The 22,548-nt window shown below is 37.2% G+C and overlaps 1 protein-coding gene across 2 annotated transcripts in view; it reads right to left on the minus strand.

Moving 5' to 3' along the window:
- Positions 1-18,396, minus strand: part of rgs7a (regulator of G protein signaling 7a) — a 56,491-nt gene extending 38,095 nt beyond the window's left edge. For both annotated transcript variants that reach the window (XM_028007671.1, XM_028007672.1), the window contains exons 1-2: positions 18,173-18,396; positions 16,025-16,143 (exon numbers count right to left, since the gene is read on the minus strand). In XM_028007671.1, the coding sequence (XP_027863472.1) occupies positions 16,025-16,102 (78 nt within the window). In that variant the 5' untranslated portion in view covers positions 16,103-16,143; positions 18,173-18,396. The remainder of the gene's footprint in view (positions 1-16,024; positions 16,144-18,172) is intronic.
- Between the last annotated feature and the right edge of the window lie 4,152 nt (positions 18,397-22,548).

A 22,548-nucleotide genomic window follows, 5' to 3' on the forward strand; every position in this document is an offset into this window, starting at 1 on the left:
GCCATATACAGGAAGCCAAGGCAGAAAACAAATTGTCTCGATTCATATGCTCATAGTGGAAGGCTTTATTAATAGCATATCTTGTCACCTTCACACTGTCGTGTTGTTCAATCTCCACTACTGATAACTTCATGTTCACATGGGTCTGCTGACACAAGCGAGGAAAGCAATTGCTAACACATCCAGTCAGTTCTCTGCAAGGAACAGAAGGACACTTTTCAGCACATTTGAAGGATTGTTTGTCTTTTTTTATCATTTCAAGGGTAGACAGTGATGTTTTGTTTTCTTGTTTTTTTGTATAGAATATTGGTGGCATGAAAGTTATTCTTCTGAGTGGTCTTTACTGGGCGACAATAAGCACCGATATCAACGTGTGACTACTTATTGTTTTATAGAGTGAACATAGAGTACAGCATGTTAAGTTTGTCTGTCGGGGTAAACAGAACCAGATTGTGTTAAATGGTGTAAAAGTTTTTTTTTGTTTTGGTTGAAGATTAGACAACTTCTTAAAGGAAGGTGTCTATAGTTATATTGTAGGTGTAAATATCACAGACTGCAAAACAATGATTTAATTACATATACCTATGGATAGTATAGACAGGTATCAAGGCTAAAATGCATAATGTATATTCTGGATGAGTCAATTGGGAGTAGGATTTACTAATAACCGGCTTCTTCCTGCTCCTTTAGATGTGCCATATAACATTAAAGTAGGGCTGTAACAATTCCTCAAATGATTTGAGTACCTCGATTATTAAAATTCCTCAATGCAAATTATCTGCTTTGAAGCTTCATTAAATTATCTTTTACTATTTAGCGCACTGTGTTCCACCCAGGTGACTATTAATGTTGCGCAACCCTGTCACTTCTGCCTATGAGTTGTCGATGAATGCTAAATGCTAGCTGCATGACGCCCAATTTTCAAATTCGATTTGTGGTATCTGGGGGGATTTCATTGATTGATTGTTTTTCGGGGGAGCTGCTGTCTAGTTTTTAGCAAATTGCGGTGAAGTGCACGTCGGGTGTATGTATACAGGTGGAGCGGAGACATGCAGGCAGAACACAGCAGCTGCTGCAGCTGATGGACTGTCTGTAAAGCTTAGCATAGCTTCACAGACGAACAGAAAAATTAATTTTCCATCATCCCAGTCACAATAAATGGGTGGCAGAGTATACCATATCGGAATGCAGCTGGCAGATGTTTTTCTCCCAGCTGATTTGAAGGAGTCAAATCCCATTGTGCCCATGGACACAAAAGCTGTAAATGGCTGGGAAAAGTGATCGCTCATGTATGACTAAAATAGTTGTTTACAACAGCCCTACATCAAAGTACTGTAACTGAAGAGCATGGTTTGTAATTTTACTACCTTCTTCATTTGTCGTAGTTTTTTGAAAGATTGGAGGCAGAACAAAGCAACATTTAATTAATTTTTACCTTAGTCAGTGCTAAAGCGCTGTATGCTGCAATTTCACTTCACAATTTAACGCCATGACATTGGCCTCTCTTTCTTGAAGTTCCTACTCTTTCCGACATGTTGCCTTCACCATGCCATCACAACAGTCTCTTTCATGATACCTTTTACAACCATTCCTAGGAGTGTTGCACTGAGAAGTACAGTAGGTTCCCATGATGAGCTCAGCAGACCTGAGCAATCCCCCTAAAAACAACTTATCAAACCTCCACCCTTAAATCTTAGATCTCATCATGGCTTGATCTCAAAAAATTAAAATATAATGATATCAAACCTGTAGAAATGTAGCAGATAAAATAACAGAAGCCATACAAAGTATAAACAACTATACCTGGTATAATATGATCAAGTACGAAAAGAATAAGCCTTTACACTTTGTATCTGTGTACTCATAAGTAAAATATTCTGGGGAAAGATGCTTGAATATTGCTGTGCAGGCTTTCACAGACTGCACAGTCTTCTTTTTGAAATGGGCAGATGTTAGCTAACGCATGCGTATAAACAATCATGCTCTGCCATTTTGCTAGCTAAAGGGGTTCTGGACACATTGTGGACGTGTTATGAGATAATTGTGTTTGACAGACGGCTGGCATGGTGGTCTTGGGAATCTGATCAAAACAGCCACCAGCGAATAACACAGCAGAAACAAAACAGAGGGCAGGAGAAAGCACAACCATTGCACACAGCAGCAGTGTCCACAGGAATGCCATCTCTCAATTAGCAGACGAGGCACTTTCGGCAGTCAAAGTCTGGGAGCCAAGAGGAATGAAATAATGACAAATAACTAATGAATGTTGTGGTAGAATTGCTTTGTTTTGGCTGCCGGCTATATTATTCCACAAAGGAAGATAATATAAAATAGTGTTTTTAATGTGAAATTTAGCAACACTCTACAGTTGCCATGTTTAGTGATTTTTTTTTGACTAAATGTTATGAATATACAAGGTGTGTGTTAATGTATTGTTTTCACAGCTACTCATTAACTTTCAACCCTATTTTCTTATGCATTGGATTATTAAATTACAAACAGTATATAAAAATATCCTTTTTACCACAGACTAGTGGAAATTTCCAGAATCACAATAAACCAGATTCTTTAGTATGAGGTAAATGTTCTCAAGAACTAAGAAGGGAACTGTCTATTGTCATTCACTAAGTCATATTGGCTGCATAGTTCAAAGCTGTTTCATCATTTAGTTTGGGATATTGACTCAAAACATAAAAATAATCACCTAAAATCTAGTTTTCTAAAGAAAAAAAATCAGAATCACAAACATTAAAAAGGTTTGAGTGTTTAGACCTTTAATCTTTGCTGTACAATATAGTGTTATGTCTTCAATTTATTAACGTTGTTGAAAGAAACAATGGTAATATATTCATCTATCTGTGATGTGGACAACATGAATAACATTCCAGGGAGCCATCATCATTATTATGCCATTGTGGATGTCACAACCATTAAAAGAAGAAAACATAAATGTTTCAATGTCAATTGCACCTCAATTGCACCCAAGATAGCATAATATTCAGAAGTTGATATAAGGTTCAGATTTACTGAGTTAATCAGTTTAAAACATGCAATATTATGTTTTACTGACGTTGAGCAATATGTTAAGCTACTTAGGAGAGTCTGCAGCCCAGCTCCTTCTGGAATTTAACTGAAAAAATGTATGGCAAGACATTTGTCTAGATGTGAAAAAAAAAAGTTTTCTAATACCCAGCTCAAAAATAGATTAAGTCAAAATGACGTTTAGGCTCATAGTCTAGATTGCATTTTAATATTAACTAACTAACAGTGCAACTGCTAGAATCAGTGGGTTGCAGCTAAGGGTGCATATAAACACAATTTTAGACCAAAAGTCTGTCTTTTTTTTAAGATGAAAATGCAGTATGTCTCTACCATTTTCAAATGTACCCTTTGGAGTGATTTGGCTTTTATTATTTCTGCTGTATTGGATATGTGAATTGGCACTCAGTCGTGGCAGGCTAATCGCCGAGACATGATTGCTTCTAGGAAAACAACACCTCATTGTGGAGAGGGTCACCAAGCTGCAGGGGCACAATCAGGCTCACATTCTCAGCTACAGCCACAGTCCATTTGGACGGAAAACGCTACGTCCAATGGTTGTTTGTTTAGGGAAAGCTCCCAATAAAGCTGTGAGTCACAAGTGAATCACTTCACACAGGAGGACAGATTACTGTACTCCAGCAGAGTCTAAATGCATTCCTCTCTTTTTCTGTATGTGAGGATAAAAGCTGACTGGAGAGGCACGGGGCTCTGATGACTTCAAAGAGAGGCGAGGGATCTGAGAGGAGGGGACACAGTGATGGAGGGATAGATGGATGCTTCTGTGGAAGCGGAGGGCGAGAGTGCACACGTGTGTTGGGCACAGCCTGAGAGAAACAAAGAGAGAAAGTTAGTGTGATCTTTTCAGCATTTGAGAAACATCAAAGACCTGAAATGGAACAAAAGAGGGCATGAAGGTGGGAGGGGGAGTGTGACGGGGCGGAGGGGGATAAAAGAGACAGAAATGAGAGTGTGAATGCCAGTGACAAACAGACAGTGATGAAAACTGGGAAGGCAAATTTGTGAGTGAGAGAACTGTCTTTACAAGTCTGGGAAGACAGACATATCTAAATACCAAGAACTTGCTTCGAGCGTGATACTGAGTGAAGATAAGATTTCTCTTTTTTCGGTTTCATAGTTAAAGACTTGCTGCGCCATGTACTCATTTAAAGCTACGTCTGTGCAGTTGCTTTCAGAACAGTTAAGATATATACCTGGAAACTATGAGGGAGGAAACACACCAAGTTTCTACAATAAACAGACACAACACCATAAACATCAAGGCATAGAGACAAGCAGGCAAGTGGGAATTTATACACTGTTGACGGTGTGTGGGAAGGAGCAAAGCTTCACAAGAAGTGACTGGATGGTGTGTTAGAAGTGGAGACTGTATGGGCACGGTTTGGCTGCAGATGGTGTGTGCTGTAATGAAGGAGTAAGGCGAGCGGGGTTATAAACGAGGAGAGAGCAAGGACTTATCAGTATTTTTATGTGAATATACAGACAGTGTGCACTTAATGTGAAGAGGTGAATTTAAAATACCACGGTACGTTGTATACAGTTGTTTTTCTTTTTTTTAAACCTACTATCTCTGTGCTCATTAACACCATCATGACGGAGCATGCAGTTAGCAGATCTGGTTCAGGGCACTTGTTGAACTTGAAATAATGATTAGACTAAGACGATGTCTGAGTCAGCCTCTATCTGAATGCACAAGCTTCCTTACACCATTACGTAACCCTGACAGACACGCCTAAAGAGTCCAGCTGTGGGAGACGTATTCAGCTGGAATGGCTTAAAGCAAGTAGCAGCTCACTTTTGTTACAGAGCTGTTGTGCTCTTTCAAGTCTGGATAAAGCTTTAAAGACGTTTTCTCTGCAGATACACACTTTTGGGTAAATGGGAGCGAATATCTGGGTTCAATATGTTACCCAAGGACACTGACGCACACGAGTGCTGAGGGTCAATCTGCTCAAGTGTTCATAAGCATGATTGGTAAGTCAACATTCAAAAAGTGTCATGTGAAAGTTTAATACCTTTTGAAAGCTTTGAACATTTTTTTCAAAATAAAACTATTAAAAGTGGGGTGTGCATTTGTACTCAGCTCCTATGATTGAATACTGAATACACTTTTTATGTATGCAGTTGTGCTATAGGTTTTCCATTTCTGGACAATAAATAGAATAGCTTGAAGCTTAAGATGTTGTTTTATAGTCTAGCCCTGATGTAACTTCTCCATAATGCTATTCCTGATCAACTCGCTGTGTTTCTTGGTTTTTGTGATGCTAGATGTTCATTAATGTTCTTAACTAAACCTCTGAGGCCTTTACAGAAAAAGTTTATACTGAAACAAATTAGGTAACTCCTGAACTCTCGAGTTATGTTGACTTTTATTTACAGTATTAGAGTAATACAATATACAAATTCACATACTGTTGTGATATTTTCTACTTAAAGAATAATTTTTCTGCCACACCTATTCTACTAATTTGTGTTAGTCTGTCAAATGAAATCCAAATAAAACACATTGAGGTTTGGAGCTGTAATGTGACAAAATGTGAAAAATATTTAGGAGATGTAGAGCTGTGTGAATCCTCGGTTATCATGGCTCTCCTCAGTCTCCCTCCTGCTCTGCCTCAGAGGTCAACTGGAGTCTAAATCATTGTAATTTGGGGTTTTTCCATGATAAAAACAAGCAATCATTAGGGGACTTTCAAAATCAACTCTAAGCTAATTATAGCTATAGTATTTTAACAGCAGTTTGGAGCTATATTGTACATTACATCATTAAAATACATTGTATTTTAAATCTGTCAAATATGCTTAAAGACTTACAGGTTTGAACTATATGAAAGACTGACATAATATGGAGAAGGCCATTTAAAGCTGTTTTGGTTGAATTAAAAAGAGCTATGAGAATGACATTTTCTTGATGTAATCTGTGTAAGAAAAATACTTCTAAATGTATTTGGCAACATATTTTATTGCTCACATATCAGCATCTAATATAAAAATGTTTTTCAGTGTCCTAACTTTATAACTTCCTTCTGTTTTGTTACTAGGTAATGTTTGAGAGTCAAATGTTTTCATTTTTATTTAAACTTTACATTGTTGTCCACACTTCTTTAGAAACAGGCTTGTAATGGCGTACAGTATTAAAATAATTCTCTACAAATGGTTTCAGATTGTCACTTTAACAGCTCTGGCTCACAGCCAGGGATCATTTATAACTTCAACCTAAATAAGCTGAAGTGTTTCAGGAGTTGTTTTTGCTAAATGAGAAAAAAAAAATAAGTATTAAGGTATAGTAAGATACAGAGTAACAGTTAAAATATAATGTCATTTTATTTATTGTTCTTTCTCTGCTAAGCATTATGTGTATTCATGAGATTGTAATATTGCCTTGAAGGAACAAATTAAAACAGGAAGAAGGAAACAACCAAACTAAACCGCCATCTACTCTACAAACTGGTGGCATATTGAAACCCTCAAGTCAAATATGGTATTTAAATGTCACTTTGTTGTTTTTTTTTAATTCCCCAAAGCACTCCGTCTTCTGTACCTGTCTCGCTGAAATGGGTTTGGCTTTGCATATTACTTCTATTTCTTTCCACTGTGAAAAAAGTAGCCATGGGGTAGAATCTGAAATGATAGAGGTCTGATTATTATTCTTGTAGAGGATTTGGTTTAAATCCTATCTATTTAAACTATATTTATTTGTTAGTGCTCAAATGATGAAACTCACGTTGTTTCAGTTTCACCCATCCCTATATCTACTGGCGTACCCCAAGGCTATGTGCTCAAGCCTCTCCGGATCTCATTACTTAAATGAAATCACATCCTAGTTCTCTTACAACATCCCAAAACCTAATGGAGTCAAAACAAATTGCTGTTTCTCTTGATAGTTCATCTGCTGCTCTTACCAACCAGGTTAAAAGTTTGGGTTTTATTGTTAAAAGTACCCTATCATTGTAATCCAACATACACAATGTCATTGAATCAGTTTGCTTCCATTTCCTACTATTCCAATACATCTGTACCCTTTTCTCACACCCAAGAGTGCCACCGTTCTGGTAACCTCTGGTTGCATTCTGTCGTGGTTATTCTAATCACAGTTTATGGGGTTATTTTTGCCCATTCACAGATTCAAACCTCAACAGCACCCAAAGTTTTCCAGAATACCTTCAACCACATTGCCCAATGTCTGACAGCAGCTTTACTGGCTCTCTGCATCAGTTATAGTCATTTATAAAATTGTACTTCTCACCTTCATGGCTGCCAACAACTTTGCCCCTCTGTGTCTTCCTGAGCACATTCATACTAAGATACACAGTGATACTAGCAGGTCTGCAATCAATCTCACCCCATCTGCCAGCTTAATTGTCCACTACAAAAATGGCCGTAGCGGACAAGCTGCTCAGCTTCTCGCCAATTCTGATTTGCACAACTCCTTCAAACCCCATTTCTGAACTAACCTTTTCAGGCCAGACATGCTCCATTAAAGCCTGGGGCTGAAACAACCTCACTGTTTCTCATTTTTAGCTGCACCTTATAAATTTGTTCCTCTCTCAGGCCTCTTAAATTAGAAAAAAGTTTCAAACATGATGCTTCTTTTTTTTGTAAACTGCAGTGTGATCGTAACTTTTTTTCTTGAGTTTTCACTAAGATCCTTATTTTCCAAAATCCTTGACAGCCTCTTAATCAGTCTTTGGCTGATGTAACGTATCTCATAATAAGTTATGTATATTTGTAAATATATGATTCTGTGTCAAGCAGTCCTTGTAGCATCAGATTTTAGTGTAGGATTTGAGACTGGAAATCCTGGTTTTGAAAGGCTAAGGAATCCTAGTTTGAGATCGTAATTTTTCATACCCATGCAAATAACAACAAGTTTTTCTAAGATATTCTAGCTAAATTGTAGTAAGAATATAGCATTATCAGGCAAGTTATCATTTCGTCCAGAAAATATAACATACCAGTAACTTCTAGGGACTCTAGCTCAGGCTACTGAAGTCAACCATTAATCCAACTCTAATCATTTGTTTTCTCAAAGACATGTTAAAGAGAACATCCATATCTACATACATTCAAAGCAAAATCACCTGGCTCACAATCTGACACACAAAGCGCTCCACTTTACACAAAGATTTCTCTCTGATCTACCAATTATAGATCATTCCACCTCAAGCTCCCATTTTCTCTTGGTCTTAGTGATCTTCTGATTGCACGCCAAGGGAGAAAAGCTTTACAAAAACCCTCAAATCTGGCTCTTAACTGAGAAAACGCTGAAAATGTATTCAGTTCCCTCTGCTTTATGAGTCATAAACGCTGTGGGATGGTTTGGAAATTGTGTTGATAACGTGGAAGGCTGATGAAGCAGGTGTTTAACGGATGCAGATTGAAAATACAAAGGAAGTGCCCTTCAACGAGATGATCTGTGTTGATTTTTAACCATCTTAATCAACAGTCTAGGTCATGATACCTGAGCAACATTTAAAAAAAAAAAAAAATCCAACACATGCTACGTAATCCGAAATTGTAATAAAACGTAACAATGTGAACGCTCTCTTTATCTTTTATTTTTTACAGAGTCATGCATACATATCAATTTACATAATCCTCAAAGATTTGAAGCTACTGTAAATTTAATAAGTTTATTGGGCTGTGCTGTAGTGATACTGAGGAGATTGAGGGTTTTGTCTATGCAAAACAATCTCTTTTACACATTAACCTAATCAATTGACAAATCAATTTATGACTCGGTTTGTCTTCTCTGTTTGTTCAGTGCCTCATTACTTACACTCACTGATGGGGCAACAGTTCAAATCTAATCATAAAAACATGAACACGTTTGTTACTTTAACTTTCTATATCTATTGTAGCTAAATGTTGTAAATGCTTGCAATCGCTCAGCTTTGAACACACAAATTGGAAAATAATGGTACCAGACTCACAATACACACATATGCAAAAATAAAAATAAAAAATCACAACATAACACAAAATTTAAACAAATCTGTAGTGATATAAACATATTTTATAGGATTGTGTTTGTGTTATTTTCTTTTTTTTCCTCAAGCACCAATATTTAGCTTTAGTCTTTCATAACTAGTGGTACTATCTATTACTAGTGATAATGTTGCTGAATAAATCGTTATGTAGTCTTCATAAAAGTTACCCCTTGCCTACCTATATCTATCCCAAGGTAATTTATATAAATAGAAAAAAGGAACTGGTCTCGACGTTAAGATGACGCTCTTGATTGTCTCAGTTTGGTAGCTTAAAAACACAAGTCAGTACAGTTTGACAAACTGAGCTGCAAAAAAAAAGGATACAGCAATCACATCACATTTATATCTGTGAAACAGTTATCTAAATAACTATTGGCAGACAGAAATAATTAGAACAATGATCATGTTTTTATTAATTTATTACATTAAAGGCAGTTTTTTGAACAGAGGACGGTCTGAAAGCAGAGGTACATAGCTGGATTTTTTCATAACCTCTGCACAGAAAATGAAATATTGAAAATGATGCAACATTAACAGTACAACCATAACGTGTCGCATTTTATTTGTTCATGTAAAGTGGAAGCAATGGCATGACTACACAACATGCTGATGATTTGAGGCATATATCCCTTGGGGACTGGTTAATTTTACACCAATTATTGCAAAGGAGTGAAACAAAAAGTCACAATAATGAGATGAGTAAGGCTGTGTATTTTGTTAACATCAGGCCTAAAAAAAACATTGTTCATTTATTTCATTATTTAACAAGGTTAATTGTCCAGCACAAGTATTATCTACTCCTTCAGGCATAGTTATTAGCTGAACAATAAAACAGACAGCAAGTTCTTTAAAAATGCTATCCATTAGTGTATTTTCTCACAATGCTATAAAACACAGAAGGGTATTGAAATAGGAGTTTCCAAAGCATTTCACAAAATACAAAATACAATACATTTAAACAAAGGCTACAGAGAAATACTCGATTATGCTTTGTGTGTATCTGGGTCACTGGCTTCACAAGACTCACAGGAATCAACCTGAAAAACTCCCGTTTGTGAAACGCATAGAAGACGAGCAACTTTTGACAGATTTCAACAGATTCTGGAACAAGGAAAATATATATATCCAACATAGAAGTTATTTATGCCACATATTTGGAATAAGTTTCAACATATAATTCTTGAGACATGTCTTTCTTCAAATTATTAATGGCATTCTTAAAGCTACTCTGAAGACAATATAATTGTTTTGTTTTGAACTTATATTGAACTGTGTTTGCCTTTTGTTGGTATGGTTTTCAAAAATAAAATATTAAAGTTTTTTTTATTAAATTATGTAATAGATATTTTCCTCTTTTTTTCCATTTAACTTTTCTGCTTACGTTTTTAACTCAAATGAGTTATAGATAATGCAAGACACTACTCAACTGTGTCTACTAACTACAAAATTAAAAACATATAATATGCTGTGTTTTTACTGGGAGAAAATAGAGCAAGACTAATAAATACGGCACGTGCAGGATTAATGGCTCTGGACAAATATAGAATCCAAACTGGCAGCTGGAGGACCAATTACTGGATACCCTACGGCAGCTCAGATGTAAGTAAGAATGGGCTGATGTCTCAGCTGTCAGTTAGCAAGCCACTGAGGATGATCAAATTCTAATTTACTGCAAAAAATACGCCAAATCTAATAATCTATTCTGTTTTGTTTTGAGTCTTTGGATAATGCTTTTCCCAAGAGCTAAAATTAACTTTTTGTGTAAGCAGCGTCGATTGACGTTAACTTATATCTGAGAAACCGTTGGCTGAAATGTTGTTAAAAGTATTGTATTACATTTCTAGTAATAGCAACATTTGACAACAAATAGGTAAATAATCGATTTTAGAAGATTTAACATCCAGAATCATCTCAGGTTTTTACTTTTGCAACCAAAACTGACAAGCCAAAAAAACCAGGCAGGTACTCTGCAAAAAGAATCTGATAATTAGAACGTTACAAACTTCCTGTACTTGATTACAAATGCACACGTGTGCTCACACAGACACATACATGCAAAGACACAAACATAATCACAGATGCACGCACAAAGTGAGAGAAGATGTTCCTGCTTCATGCTGAGTGGCTGTGAACCAAAGCTGTTTTAGGCTTGCATAAAAAATTCACAACTCTCTCTTAGCAACATTCGCCCTACATACAGCACTCACACACATTGCAGCGTTATTTATGGCACTCACATAAAACGACCCATAAAGAGCACAACTTGGCATGACTTAACATTAAAAGAGGCTTTAAATTGTAAATAATGGGGAACAGCATCATATATTCAGGTATTAAATCCAGTCAATGCAAATTATTTTGGCATTTTTTTCTTCTAAAAATTTGGGGGACTTCAAGTTTATCGTTTCACTTAACACTGTTGAGCGATTAATTTTTCAGAATTGCCAGTTCTTCAAAGACAGATTCATCTCAAAGCCGTATTTGTTTATTTATCTGTACCACTTGTTTTTTTTTTCAGACTGCTTATGTGCATTCAAGCAATTCTCATTTGTCCTCGATGCATACTGGCATCTGTGCACTCATCTCCTCTGCAAGCAGGTCAACATCCAAGTACACACACACACACACACACACATGCCCACCCCCACATATCAATGTTCATTAGACATTAATGACAGGAGTAGAGGAATGGACAAAGCAGGGAGGGAGAGAAAGAAAGACTGAGAAAGTGAACGGATATAGTTATGCTCCCTGTGGAAAGACTATCAAACCACTATCTGCTGTCCTCGACCATATAGCTCCCTCTGCTCGTATTACATAACACATCCGCTACTATGCTGTATTCACACATCACCAGATACATAGTAGATGTGGCTCGTTGCTCTCTATCAATGTTTCTTGCAGCATTTTCAGTGCGTACTTATGATATTGATGTGCTGGAGGTCTGAGCAGCAAAACAGGACCCTGGAAGTGTGTTTCCCACTTGAGAATTCACCTCATCTCATTGTGGGTTGCATCACCTCTGCCAAGCTATCTCCATCTGAAAAGTCTTCAGAGCACCTGTTCATCTTGGCAGCCTCCGCGTGTCTGCAGAGAGTGTTCGTCCAATTGCAGTTTCAGTTAAGCCCACTCCAGTATTATGATTGTGTGCTTAATGTCTTTCAGTCTGTTGTGTCGGGTGGGACACCGAGCGGTGGCCATTTGTATGTATGCGTTAAGGAGGACAACAGACTTACAGTGAATGGATTGTTCTAAAACAATTATTGTTCCCCCAAACTTGTACAAAAAAAGATAAAAATGCAACAGTTGAATCCGTCACTATTATTATATAGTTTTGCAATCAGTTGAGATAATTGTGACAATTTTTATGTCAATATAATTGCCTTCAGTCACTTGCAGCATAGTGCAACTAAAGTTGACAGCGTTAACTTGATGACTTGACAGATGGAGGTTTCAGCTTAACTGGTGTTATGTTGTTGCACCAGGCATAACACAGAGACTTTCAAAAGAAATCACACCCCTAGAATTTATTAATTTTCAATCTAGTAATAGCAGCAAACTTTAATGCATTTTATTGGCATTTTATGTAATAAAAATTTGGATGCTTGCTTATTTTTAGCCCTCTTTAATCTAAAGTACCTAAATAAAATGCAGTGCACTTTACTGCCTTCAGATGTCATCGAATTATTAAGTAGATTACCTCTAAAAAGCGTGGAATGCACATGCATTCAGCCCTCTCTGAGTTTAAACTTTGTAGGACCAGCAAAGCTTTTGGGATATCGGGGACCATCATCCAGTGACTGAAATTTTTCCCCATTCTTCTTTGCAGTATGGCTTAAGCTCAGTTAAAATGGATGTAGAGCATCAAGAAATGACCATTTTCAAGTCTTGCTTAAAAGTCATAGTCGGTTTTAGTGTAAGAACTTCAATTGGGGCCATTCCAGCACATGAATATGCTTTGATATACACTTCTGCACAATATGTCAAATAGCAAATGTCATCACAGCATAAGTTTGACATTTTACAAAAACAAAGGAATGCATTAATGAAATATTTGGTAGGTTATTAAAATTTCAGTGTCATGCGTGTATGCTCTGAATTACCATGGACAAATCCAGTCAGTTGGATGGACTTTCACGGCCCACATCTAATGCCCAGTTTAGTGACAGTGATGGTAGAGCTCTTGAACACTGGTGGCACTGGGATAATACTGCATTATTCAGTGATAGCAATACAATTACATGTTTTTTAATATTGAGAAACCATAATAATAAAAAAAAATAAATCTATTTTAAGATTAGGCTTGTAGTCTTACTGGGTGGCTTACTAGAAACTCCAGCCTCTAAAGCCTCAAGTCTTTAGAGGCATCTAAAAGGTTTTCTTACTGGATTACCCTGTGTTTTGCTCCGTTTATCTTCCTATCAACACTGACCAGCTTTCCTGTTGCTGCTGAGAAAAAAAAATCTTCCCCATAGCAGGATTCTTAGAGCATATGGTGTGCTCAGTGTGATCTGCAGTGTTATTTTTCTGCCACGCAAAACATTCGGATTGGTTACATAGTTACATGTTAGTCATGTGTGACCAGAACACCTTCTTCCACATGTTTGTCATCATCTCTACATGTGACCTGAACAACAGAATATTTTAAGGGGAAAAAAGGCTTTCTTTTACCAACCACTTTCTGTCACTCTTCCTTAAAGGACAAATTTGTGCCGTGATTAATTACTGGTTGTCTTATCAACAGATTCTTTCACCTTAGGTGCAGGTCCTCCAGAGATGCCACGGACTTCTTCCTAGATGTCATCTCTCTGCTGTTGTTCGTGATGCTGTTTGTTTACGCATGTTCACTAAAAACCTCTGAGGTCTTAGTTGGAAAAATATGGAGATTAAATTATACGCTGCGAAACTGTTTTCTAATCAGGTGACTTCTGAAGTTTACTGGTCGCAATAGGTTTTATTTAGGGATATCAGATTAGACAGTTGCTGACTATCTGACTATATATATATATATATATATATATATATATATATATATATACTATAGTTTCTGCTCTATTTTGTCAGTCTGAAAAAATGTTAGATTTTTTTTTAATTTAATATTTTGCAAAACTATAATTAAAAAAATAATATAAAATTCAATAGCAGTCTTATTATACAGGGTTAGCCTCAATTTTGCTTCTTTGTACATGTAATTCCATAGACTCAACTGCACAATTAAAATAAGGCAGATGAATAGGTAGACAAAATAAGAAACATAACATGTAACTATATATCTGGACCTCAAGTCGATATTCTTTCAGGATGCAGTCAGAGCCTCATGACTTTGTATATTTTAGTAGTGTGTACTGTTAGGCTAAAGCAAATTGTAACAACAGTCTTCCGATAGAGGCTTTACTGACTAAACTAATTCCATCAAACCAGTCTCCTCAAATCTAGCTTCTGAAACTTTTGACCTCTAAAACAGCAAGTGTTGCTATTGAGACAAACACAGCAACACTTCTTGTCCCACACTGGCATAGAGATTGCTTAACGCAGTGTGAGTGCCATAAAAAACAAAAAGCCTGTCAGTCTATATTATCATGCTAAGTGCATCCTCTTTCCATTGTGTGGGAGCATTTTTGGATGAGAAAATAGAAAGAAAGAAATCCAATCATTGCTTGAGTCACCCACAAGTAAAGGGACCAAATGATCACCACATTGGACCATCTAAAAGTGAAGTAAAACAGGCAATTACAGTATATCTTCATACACAACCACTCCTGCTAGTATTCAATACATTCACAGGTCGCCATCAGCTCTAATCCATTGGCATTGGCTTTTATTTGCCAATACACAGCATGGTTTACATTAGGAGATAAGGAAAAAAAATTCCAACCATCACACAAAGGCAATGCCACTAGGGAACTAAAACCCCTCCCGGTTAAAGCAAAAGCAATTTTCTAAATGGCTTATTTGTAGGTTAATCTTAAATCTAGCTTTACAGCTTTTGTACAGCAGGGAGAAAAATTGCAAACATGCAAACGCCTTCAAGAAGTAGTGTAAATAATCTCCTAAATATATATAAATAAAGCAACTACATTTGGCTGTCATGGTTTGAGTAAACAAATGTTATCTTCCATGCAGATTAAAATCTCATTAATTTGCTCAATGTTGGAGCAGTGCCAGATTAAGGTGTCTCAGCAGTGAGGCCATTTCGCTCTCTCTGCTACTTTTAATTACCTAATGTAGCAACATATTTAACAGTGAAGAAATACATGACTTTCAGTGTAATAAGAATTGTTTTAATTCCCTTTGACTTCCTTTATGTTCTCTTAATGTCAGCATAACAAGGGGAAAAGACATCGTCCAATAATATCCAATGATTCTGATATATAGGCAACTGCTGGCAATATAATACATGCAGATTCAGTTTTTTTTTTATTTTAGAAATATAGCAGACTACTTAGGGCACCAGTCTGTCTAGGGGGGAGGCTCTGTGAGTGAACCCCTCCTTGTAAAGAGCGGCAGCACTGTAATGATATAGAGTACATTTCACCGCTGGCAAATGATGCCCAATTCGAAGTCTGACTTGAGATTCCACATTCATGCTTAATTAAAGGGTGAATTCACAGTTTTTAAGAAATCTGGACTGAATGTTATCAAAAACTATAACTGGCCAAACTGAACTAGAGTTTTCTACTGTGCACAGAGATTCTTCAACATACATTTCAAACAAAATTTAAGATGTATGAAACCTTTACTTCATTAGCTAACTCGCAAAAAGAAAATCACAATGAGACAACTCTACATTGAGACAAGTATGTTATATATTTCTGGATTTCCATATTCACACAACTACAACAACATCTCCTATGTCTTATATTCTGACACAAGTATCTGCAGTTTCTATGCCACATCTCATTATCAAGCAAAATTGATTCCAGAGAGTCATGCATGCTCACACAAGAGTGAGCTAAAAATAGCGCCAGTCTTACCTTTCTGTACACTATCATGTTGGGGGATTCATCCGCCACCCCGTTGGTCCCCTGCCCGCTGATGTTGGTCTGTGCCATGATCCTTTGAGTAAATCTGCCACGGGAAATGTCAGGAGCTCCTGTTGTAGGCAGAGAGGGATATTTTGGCCCATCAGAGAAACAATGCAGCAGCAGCCGACCAAACGTGACTCGTGCTTACCTTTGGCAAGACGGGAATCATAAACAATGCTAGTGGGCTGGATCATGTTTCAACACATTTGACATTTTAACATGAATTGTGAAGGTGAAGACCCTCAAACATTGGCAACTCATATAGTTCTAGGCACTGGCTGATATGAGATGAGATAACCGGAGGTAAAAATGCCCCAATTTCACGGTGTTTGCACAAAATCACATACCATGATAAGAACTTGTATTTAAAACAGCAAAGCATTCCATCTTTTTACAGTTGCTAAAATAAAATAAAAAAAGCCCAGTTTGTAGAATCAATATGTTGTTTGGAACAAGTAAACACAAGAATAGCGAGCTAATATTAAGGATGTACCAATCCACTTTTTTCACTTTTGATACTGATACATATATCTGAGGTTCAGCATCGGCAAAAGCAGATCTTATAAAGAAAGAAAGAAAAAGGAAACACATTAATGTATTAAATGACAAATTTATTTTATAACTGCACCATTAGAGCACTCTTAAATATACCAACAGCTTCACATGCTTTAGGTCAAAAATTTTAAAACAACACAACTTTAATTTGTTCAGCCAGTGCAATTTGTCAAAATGTGTTAGCAGCGAGTGTCAAAACAAATTATAAAGCAACTGACAAAAACAATAGGCTGACTACCTTGGTCAAACATGCAAAAAATTAACAGCAACAATCCTTTTTTTTAATGATTCAGAAAGTGCAATTAGTTATTCTAAACATAATGTAAAATAAATAGCATGACCTGTCTCAGAGCACAAAGAATAGAAATAGACTGAATAGATCTGTCCTCATTTATCGGACGCATTATCACGATAGCTGATCTATCTTTTTTTTTTTTTTATCGGGACTGATCCAGATATAAATATTGGATCGGTACATCTCTAGCTAATATGAACCGGTTAATTAGTTGTGTTATCTGCTCGGGTAGCCAGTCTGCAGTTTGTTGCAAATTTTGCTCTTACTTAGCTAAATGATGTTTAACCCCAACTCAGGAAAGGGGTCCATTTTACTCATTTAGTGTTAGGGAAATGTGCAGGAGCCTTAGCAAGATGAACAGCAGTGCAGAACAACAGGTGGGGAAGGGGCAGCAGTGCATTACTTCATACATATGAGTACATTACTCTGGGACTTTTTCCAGTATCTCTTGCAAAGGACATGAAGTTACAAAGATATGGAAATTATGAATTCAAGACAATAAAAAAAACATGATATATCTTATAAATACAGGAAACTGACAATGCTTCAATGACACTGTTTCAGAAAATGTGTCAAAAATGATTTTATACAAATCCCTGCTTGGTAAATAGAGACAGTGGTTAAAGTTATCTGTGGGCAGGACAAAAGTTCACCCTAAAATAAATGTTGTATGGGCCACTGTTTCATATGGACTCGTTTTCTGCGTTAGTCTGAAACAGAAACATTGTAATTGTAATTAGAGATTGCATTGATTGGATGTTTGCAATGGAAAGATGAGGAAAGATAAGGTGAGACAAAGACCTTAACAACAGTAAAACACACCGTCCCTAGAGGAGGTATCATACTCTACAGCGCAGCTTGGAAACATCCATTGGAGTGGGTCAGCCATTGTCAAAATGAGTAAGACTTTGCAAAATCATCTGCAGCGTTGTTATTCTGCCCTCCCATTGACACGCTCGCGGCATCCTTGTGTAGTCTGCAGAAAGAGCCACCTTATAACATTCAAAGAGCGAAGTCATGCGACCTGCCTTTTTACCGTGAGGCCATAGAGTGGTGCCGTATTGGGCTTTTACTACAAAGTGTCGATGCCCTTTCAGCACTACGGACAGCAACCGTAAAATCAAATCCGCGTCCCGTTATTATCCGCTCCCCTTCGACCAACGCGCGAATACAGTTGGAACCACGATCACCGAAGGAGAAGAGACAGAAAGAGAGGACAAGAGGGGAGAGAAGAGGGAGAGGCTTACCTGAAAAACAAGCCGCCCGCTTTAGGACGCCTGAATCCCGGCAGGGTTGGAAGCCTGGTCCTTCAAGTTCAGTGTGTCAACTGGCGGACATAGGAATGTGAGGGGTGTGCATTGGCAGTGGGAAGAAGCAAACATTCGGCGGACGCTCGGTGTGTGGTTCAGTTCAGGCTCGGGCTCTGCTCTCGTCCCCTCGAAACGATGCTCAGCAGAGCGGGCGCGTCGCCGCGCAGCGCCGCGAGCGCGCATCGATCTGTGTGACCAATGGTGTGTGGGGAATAAATTACAACCTGTTTTGGAGGCGTGGGGCTATTTTTCTGGCACAAAATGTGACTGTTATTAACTGCGGTGATAGCTCTGACAGTCAAAGGCCCTTTAGCGATAGAAATAGACTACTTACAACATGTTAAAGGAGACTAAAAGGGTTCATGGAAACTGTAGTGGAGCTGCAGCAATTTACGTCCCAGCTGGTAGTGATAGTAGTCGGCTAGTCCACAAAGCCGACCTTTATTTAAGGTGGTAAGAAGAAGGGCATTCAAAAATTCAGTTTAAGGTTTGCATAAAGCCATGTAGAGGAAGATGGTGCACAGGAATATGTGAAACTGAGACTTAATTTTTGGTCTTTGCATTGTCATTGAATCACCTTCATCCCACCACTAAGCATGGCAGTGGCAGGACCATGCTGTGGGAATGTCTTTTAACAGTATGGAGAAAGAAGCTGGTCATATTTTATAGATAGCTGAAAGTAGGTAGATAGATACAGGGCAGGCCTAGACAAAATCAGACTGCAAAAGTCTTGAGTTTTTTCCTTCCAGCAGGACAACAAATGTTAAAATGGAATGCTTTAGATCAAACTTATACATGTGCTAAATTGGCTCAGGTAAATCCAAACTGTATGTACAACTGACAAAAAGCATAATGAAAATTTGCAGATGTCTTAGGTTTTTACCCATTTTTTCTAAAATAACCAAGGTCTTCAAATATGGAAAGCTGATAGTTTAATGTTAGTTTAGGTCTGCCAACTTGTGGGATTTTTAGTGTTCTTTTTAGATTCAAGTGAAGAAATTGCAGGCTGCTAACAACAGACTCTAAAGATCCAATTTAAAATAGATTCTTTGCTAAGCTGTCTGTTGTCTGTGTGTGGACAAAACACTGCTGCAAAATCAATGAGTTGATGTTGGTTGGGTTTTCTTAGAGGGAAATGTTTGTTTCCCCTCAACTGGTTAAAAAACAAAAGAAAGAAAAACAACAGAACCTCACTACACTATGTCATAGGATCAAACTGAAAAGTGTGCAATTGAATTTTATTCTGTCTGTGTGCTTTTGCTGATTTGAATATTTAACATTAATTCAATGCATAATTTGGACTGTTTTGTTTTGCAAAGTGCCTTAAGATGACATTTATCGTGAATTGGTGCTGAATAAAGAAATTGAATTTAACTGACTTATGAAGGTAGGAGGGTTTTTTTTTTCATTAAATGTTTGTAGACAAGATTATTAAAATATTATGGAACCAATATAACTTTTCTGATAATATTATCATGGTGAGTTGTTTTCAGGACCTAAAACCTAGGAAAGATAAATTGCAAATTTTAAATGTACAAGGATTAAAAACTCAGTTAAAACAAAATAAAAAGATGCATGGTGGCTTCACAGATATAAAATAATACTAATAACAATAAGAAGACAAATAAACAAATTTCAATGCCAAAATACTTATGTGACTCTAGACTTCTATACTTTGCAATCTTCTGATGAGATCTAGTCAGACACTGAATGGAGAGTAAGAAACCATGATTAATTAGAAACATTTTTGGTATCCACTGAGATAAATGGATATAAATACTTCTTGGTTTTGTTGCTGTGTTTGGCTTTGACGTATCCAACAAATCAACCATGAAAGGCGACAGATGTGTCCCTTCCCCCTATGTGCTGTATGTCCCTGTATTATCTAACACTGATGTCCTCTTTTACCCTTTCAAGATTCAGGTCCTTCACTCAGTTGACCAAACATGCTGTTCACTCTCCCTGAAAAATGTCCAATTATACTGTTAGCCTCAACATCATAAACACGCTGTCCTAAAATTGAAAACAGGTAAATACTGAACAACGCTAAACAGTATACCGATGTTAAACTGCAAGGGTGAAAATCTCTCCTTATCTTTGCTTCAATTTGATTATTTCTACTAACGCATCAATCTGACTTCTACCTGTTTTATTCTGATCAATCACAGAAAGGCGAGATGCCCAGGTTCATATTCTACAGTGGGATTTTGCTGTGTAGAACACCAATACAGGCAGGAGGCAGGCAGGTTCATGGTGAAAGCAAAGAACTCTAAAGTATTAGAGCAGAATATAAACTGAATGTGAAGAAGAATGCATAAGAGCAACTGTTGTCCAATTCAAAAACAGTAAGGACAATTAAGCACTAAGCGAGAGTCACACGGGGGGATCTGAAAAGGACAAAATGAACCTGGAGGAATTTTACAGGATTAAAACAGAAGACTGAGTAAATGACAATTGAAAGGTTCTGGGGGAGCAGAAAATGAGGGAGTTGGGTGGAAAAACTGTTAATCACAAGCAATAGGCAATGATCAAAACAAAGCAGAAACAACAACTTGAACAAGAACCCGAACCTACGCATAAACTCCCCCCACAAAATACAGAACAAAACCACAACATTAAGACAAAGTCTCTCAACGCCAGCTTCATGCATCTATTCAGTGCTTTCCAATGAAAGAGTCTAAAGCAATCAGGACCCAAAGTGGTGGGGGAATGAAAGTATGCAAAAGAGCCAAGGAAGGTGACCGGGATGCAGTTTATGCAGAAAGCCTGGAAGCCAAAGAGGTACAGAGTTAACTAAGAGGCATCTATGGTCACCAACAGGGCTATAATAGAATAGAATAGAATAGAATAGAATAGAATAGCTGAATATAACTTTGGGTAAATTCAGATAACGGCAACATCAGGGCTTGCAGGGTCACAAAAAATTTTTTTTAAATGGATTTACGGACGGTCCAGTGGCTGTCAAAAAGACTCTGAAGGACAGTGTCAAGGCCACATGGACCAGCAGTGGAGGTGGCCAGATCCAGAGAAGGTCCAGCTTTAAAGCTTCGAGAACCAGTGTCATGCAACTTTTGGGTGTGTCCCTGCAATCAAAAGGTTGATTCCAGTCAAGTTCTCCATAGTCCTGCTATTGACCTCGTTATTTGACTCAGGTGTCATCATTTGACACAGACACTTATACATGCGGAAACACATCTATAAGTACAGAACACTGGCCTCCAAGGCTTGGATTTTAAGATCCATATGCTCCACAAGGTAATCTAAAAGCTGTGCAAAGTAATAAAGAAATTCATGAACAGATGTTACATGAATAACAATGAATTTATGGAAGACACTGCACAAGAATAGTTAGCAAATTGTCAAAATAAAATGCATAAAATAAAAGGGGAACTACAACTCAAAAGAGAAATAATACAGAAAACAACCACAATGTTGACAAGAAGTCCTTTAACACATGTAACAGGGTTTCATTGTATTTTTCTTGGATATAGTATTTTTAAATGGATCTGCAGCAAACCTCAACTATTTTTTAGTTAAAAAGAAAACTTGAACTGTGTCTTTGTATTTTTATTTTTTAATTAATGTATCACAGATTTTTTTTTTTTTTGGTCTCTTTTCAACAATAAAACTGGATCTCTAGCATGTCCTTACATTAATGTCAATATTGAAATGATCACTCATTGTCTGTAACGGGTAACAATTACTAATTCTTGTCTATCAAATCAGATGTAGAGAAATTCAAAAGTCAATCATTTGAATTTCTCTCTTAGACCGCAACCCACTTCCTCCATTAATATTATTAGTAGTAGTAGTAGTATTATAGTCACAGTTCTGCTTACAGACTGTTAAGCTAAATTCTTCTTTAGTTTTTCCTGCAGATCATTTGGTCATAACAAAGCCTTTTAAGATGTTGCCATACGGTTTTTGCTTACATCTTAATTCTTGCTTCCAGTTAGTTGAAGAGTGCTGGCATCAGCTTATACGTCGTATCTCTCAGTGGCTTGCAGCCAAAATAAATATTTAATCTGCTTGATAAAGACATAAATGCACTGCGTTCATTGGGTCTTCAGGAGGCAGTCAGCTGAAAAGGCCTGGAGTCAAAACCCTGTTTGAGTTGAGTGTCAAGTTAAACACGTGATGAGCCAACTGCTGATGAGTGGGGAAAAAACACTCAAACTCTATTCTTTTCATCAAAACACATTCATTTTTGGTCCGTTTCTGCCCTGCCTTGATTTTTGTCTTTATTTTTATTCGTTTATCTTACAAATGGCATGTTTATATTGTTGTATAGTCTGTGCCATTTCACCGTGTGT

This window comes from Xiphophorus couchianus, chromosome 22 (assembly GCF_001444195.1).
Source record: "Xiphophorus couchianus chromosome 22, X_couchianus-1.0, whole genome shotgun sequence".
Taxonomy (NCBI): domain Eukaryota; kingdom Metazoa; phylum Chordata; class Actinopteri; order Cyprinodontiformes; family Poeciliidae; genus Xiphophorus; species Xiphophorus couchianus.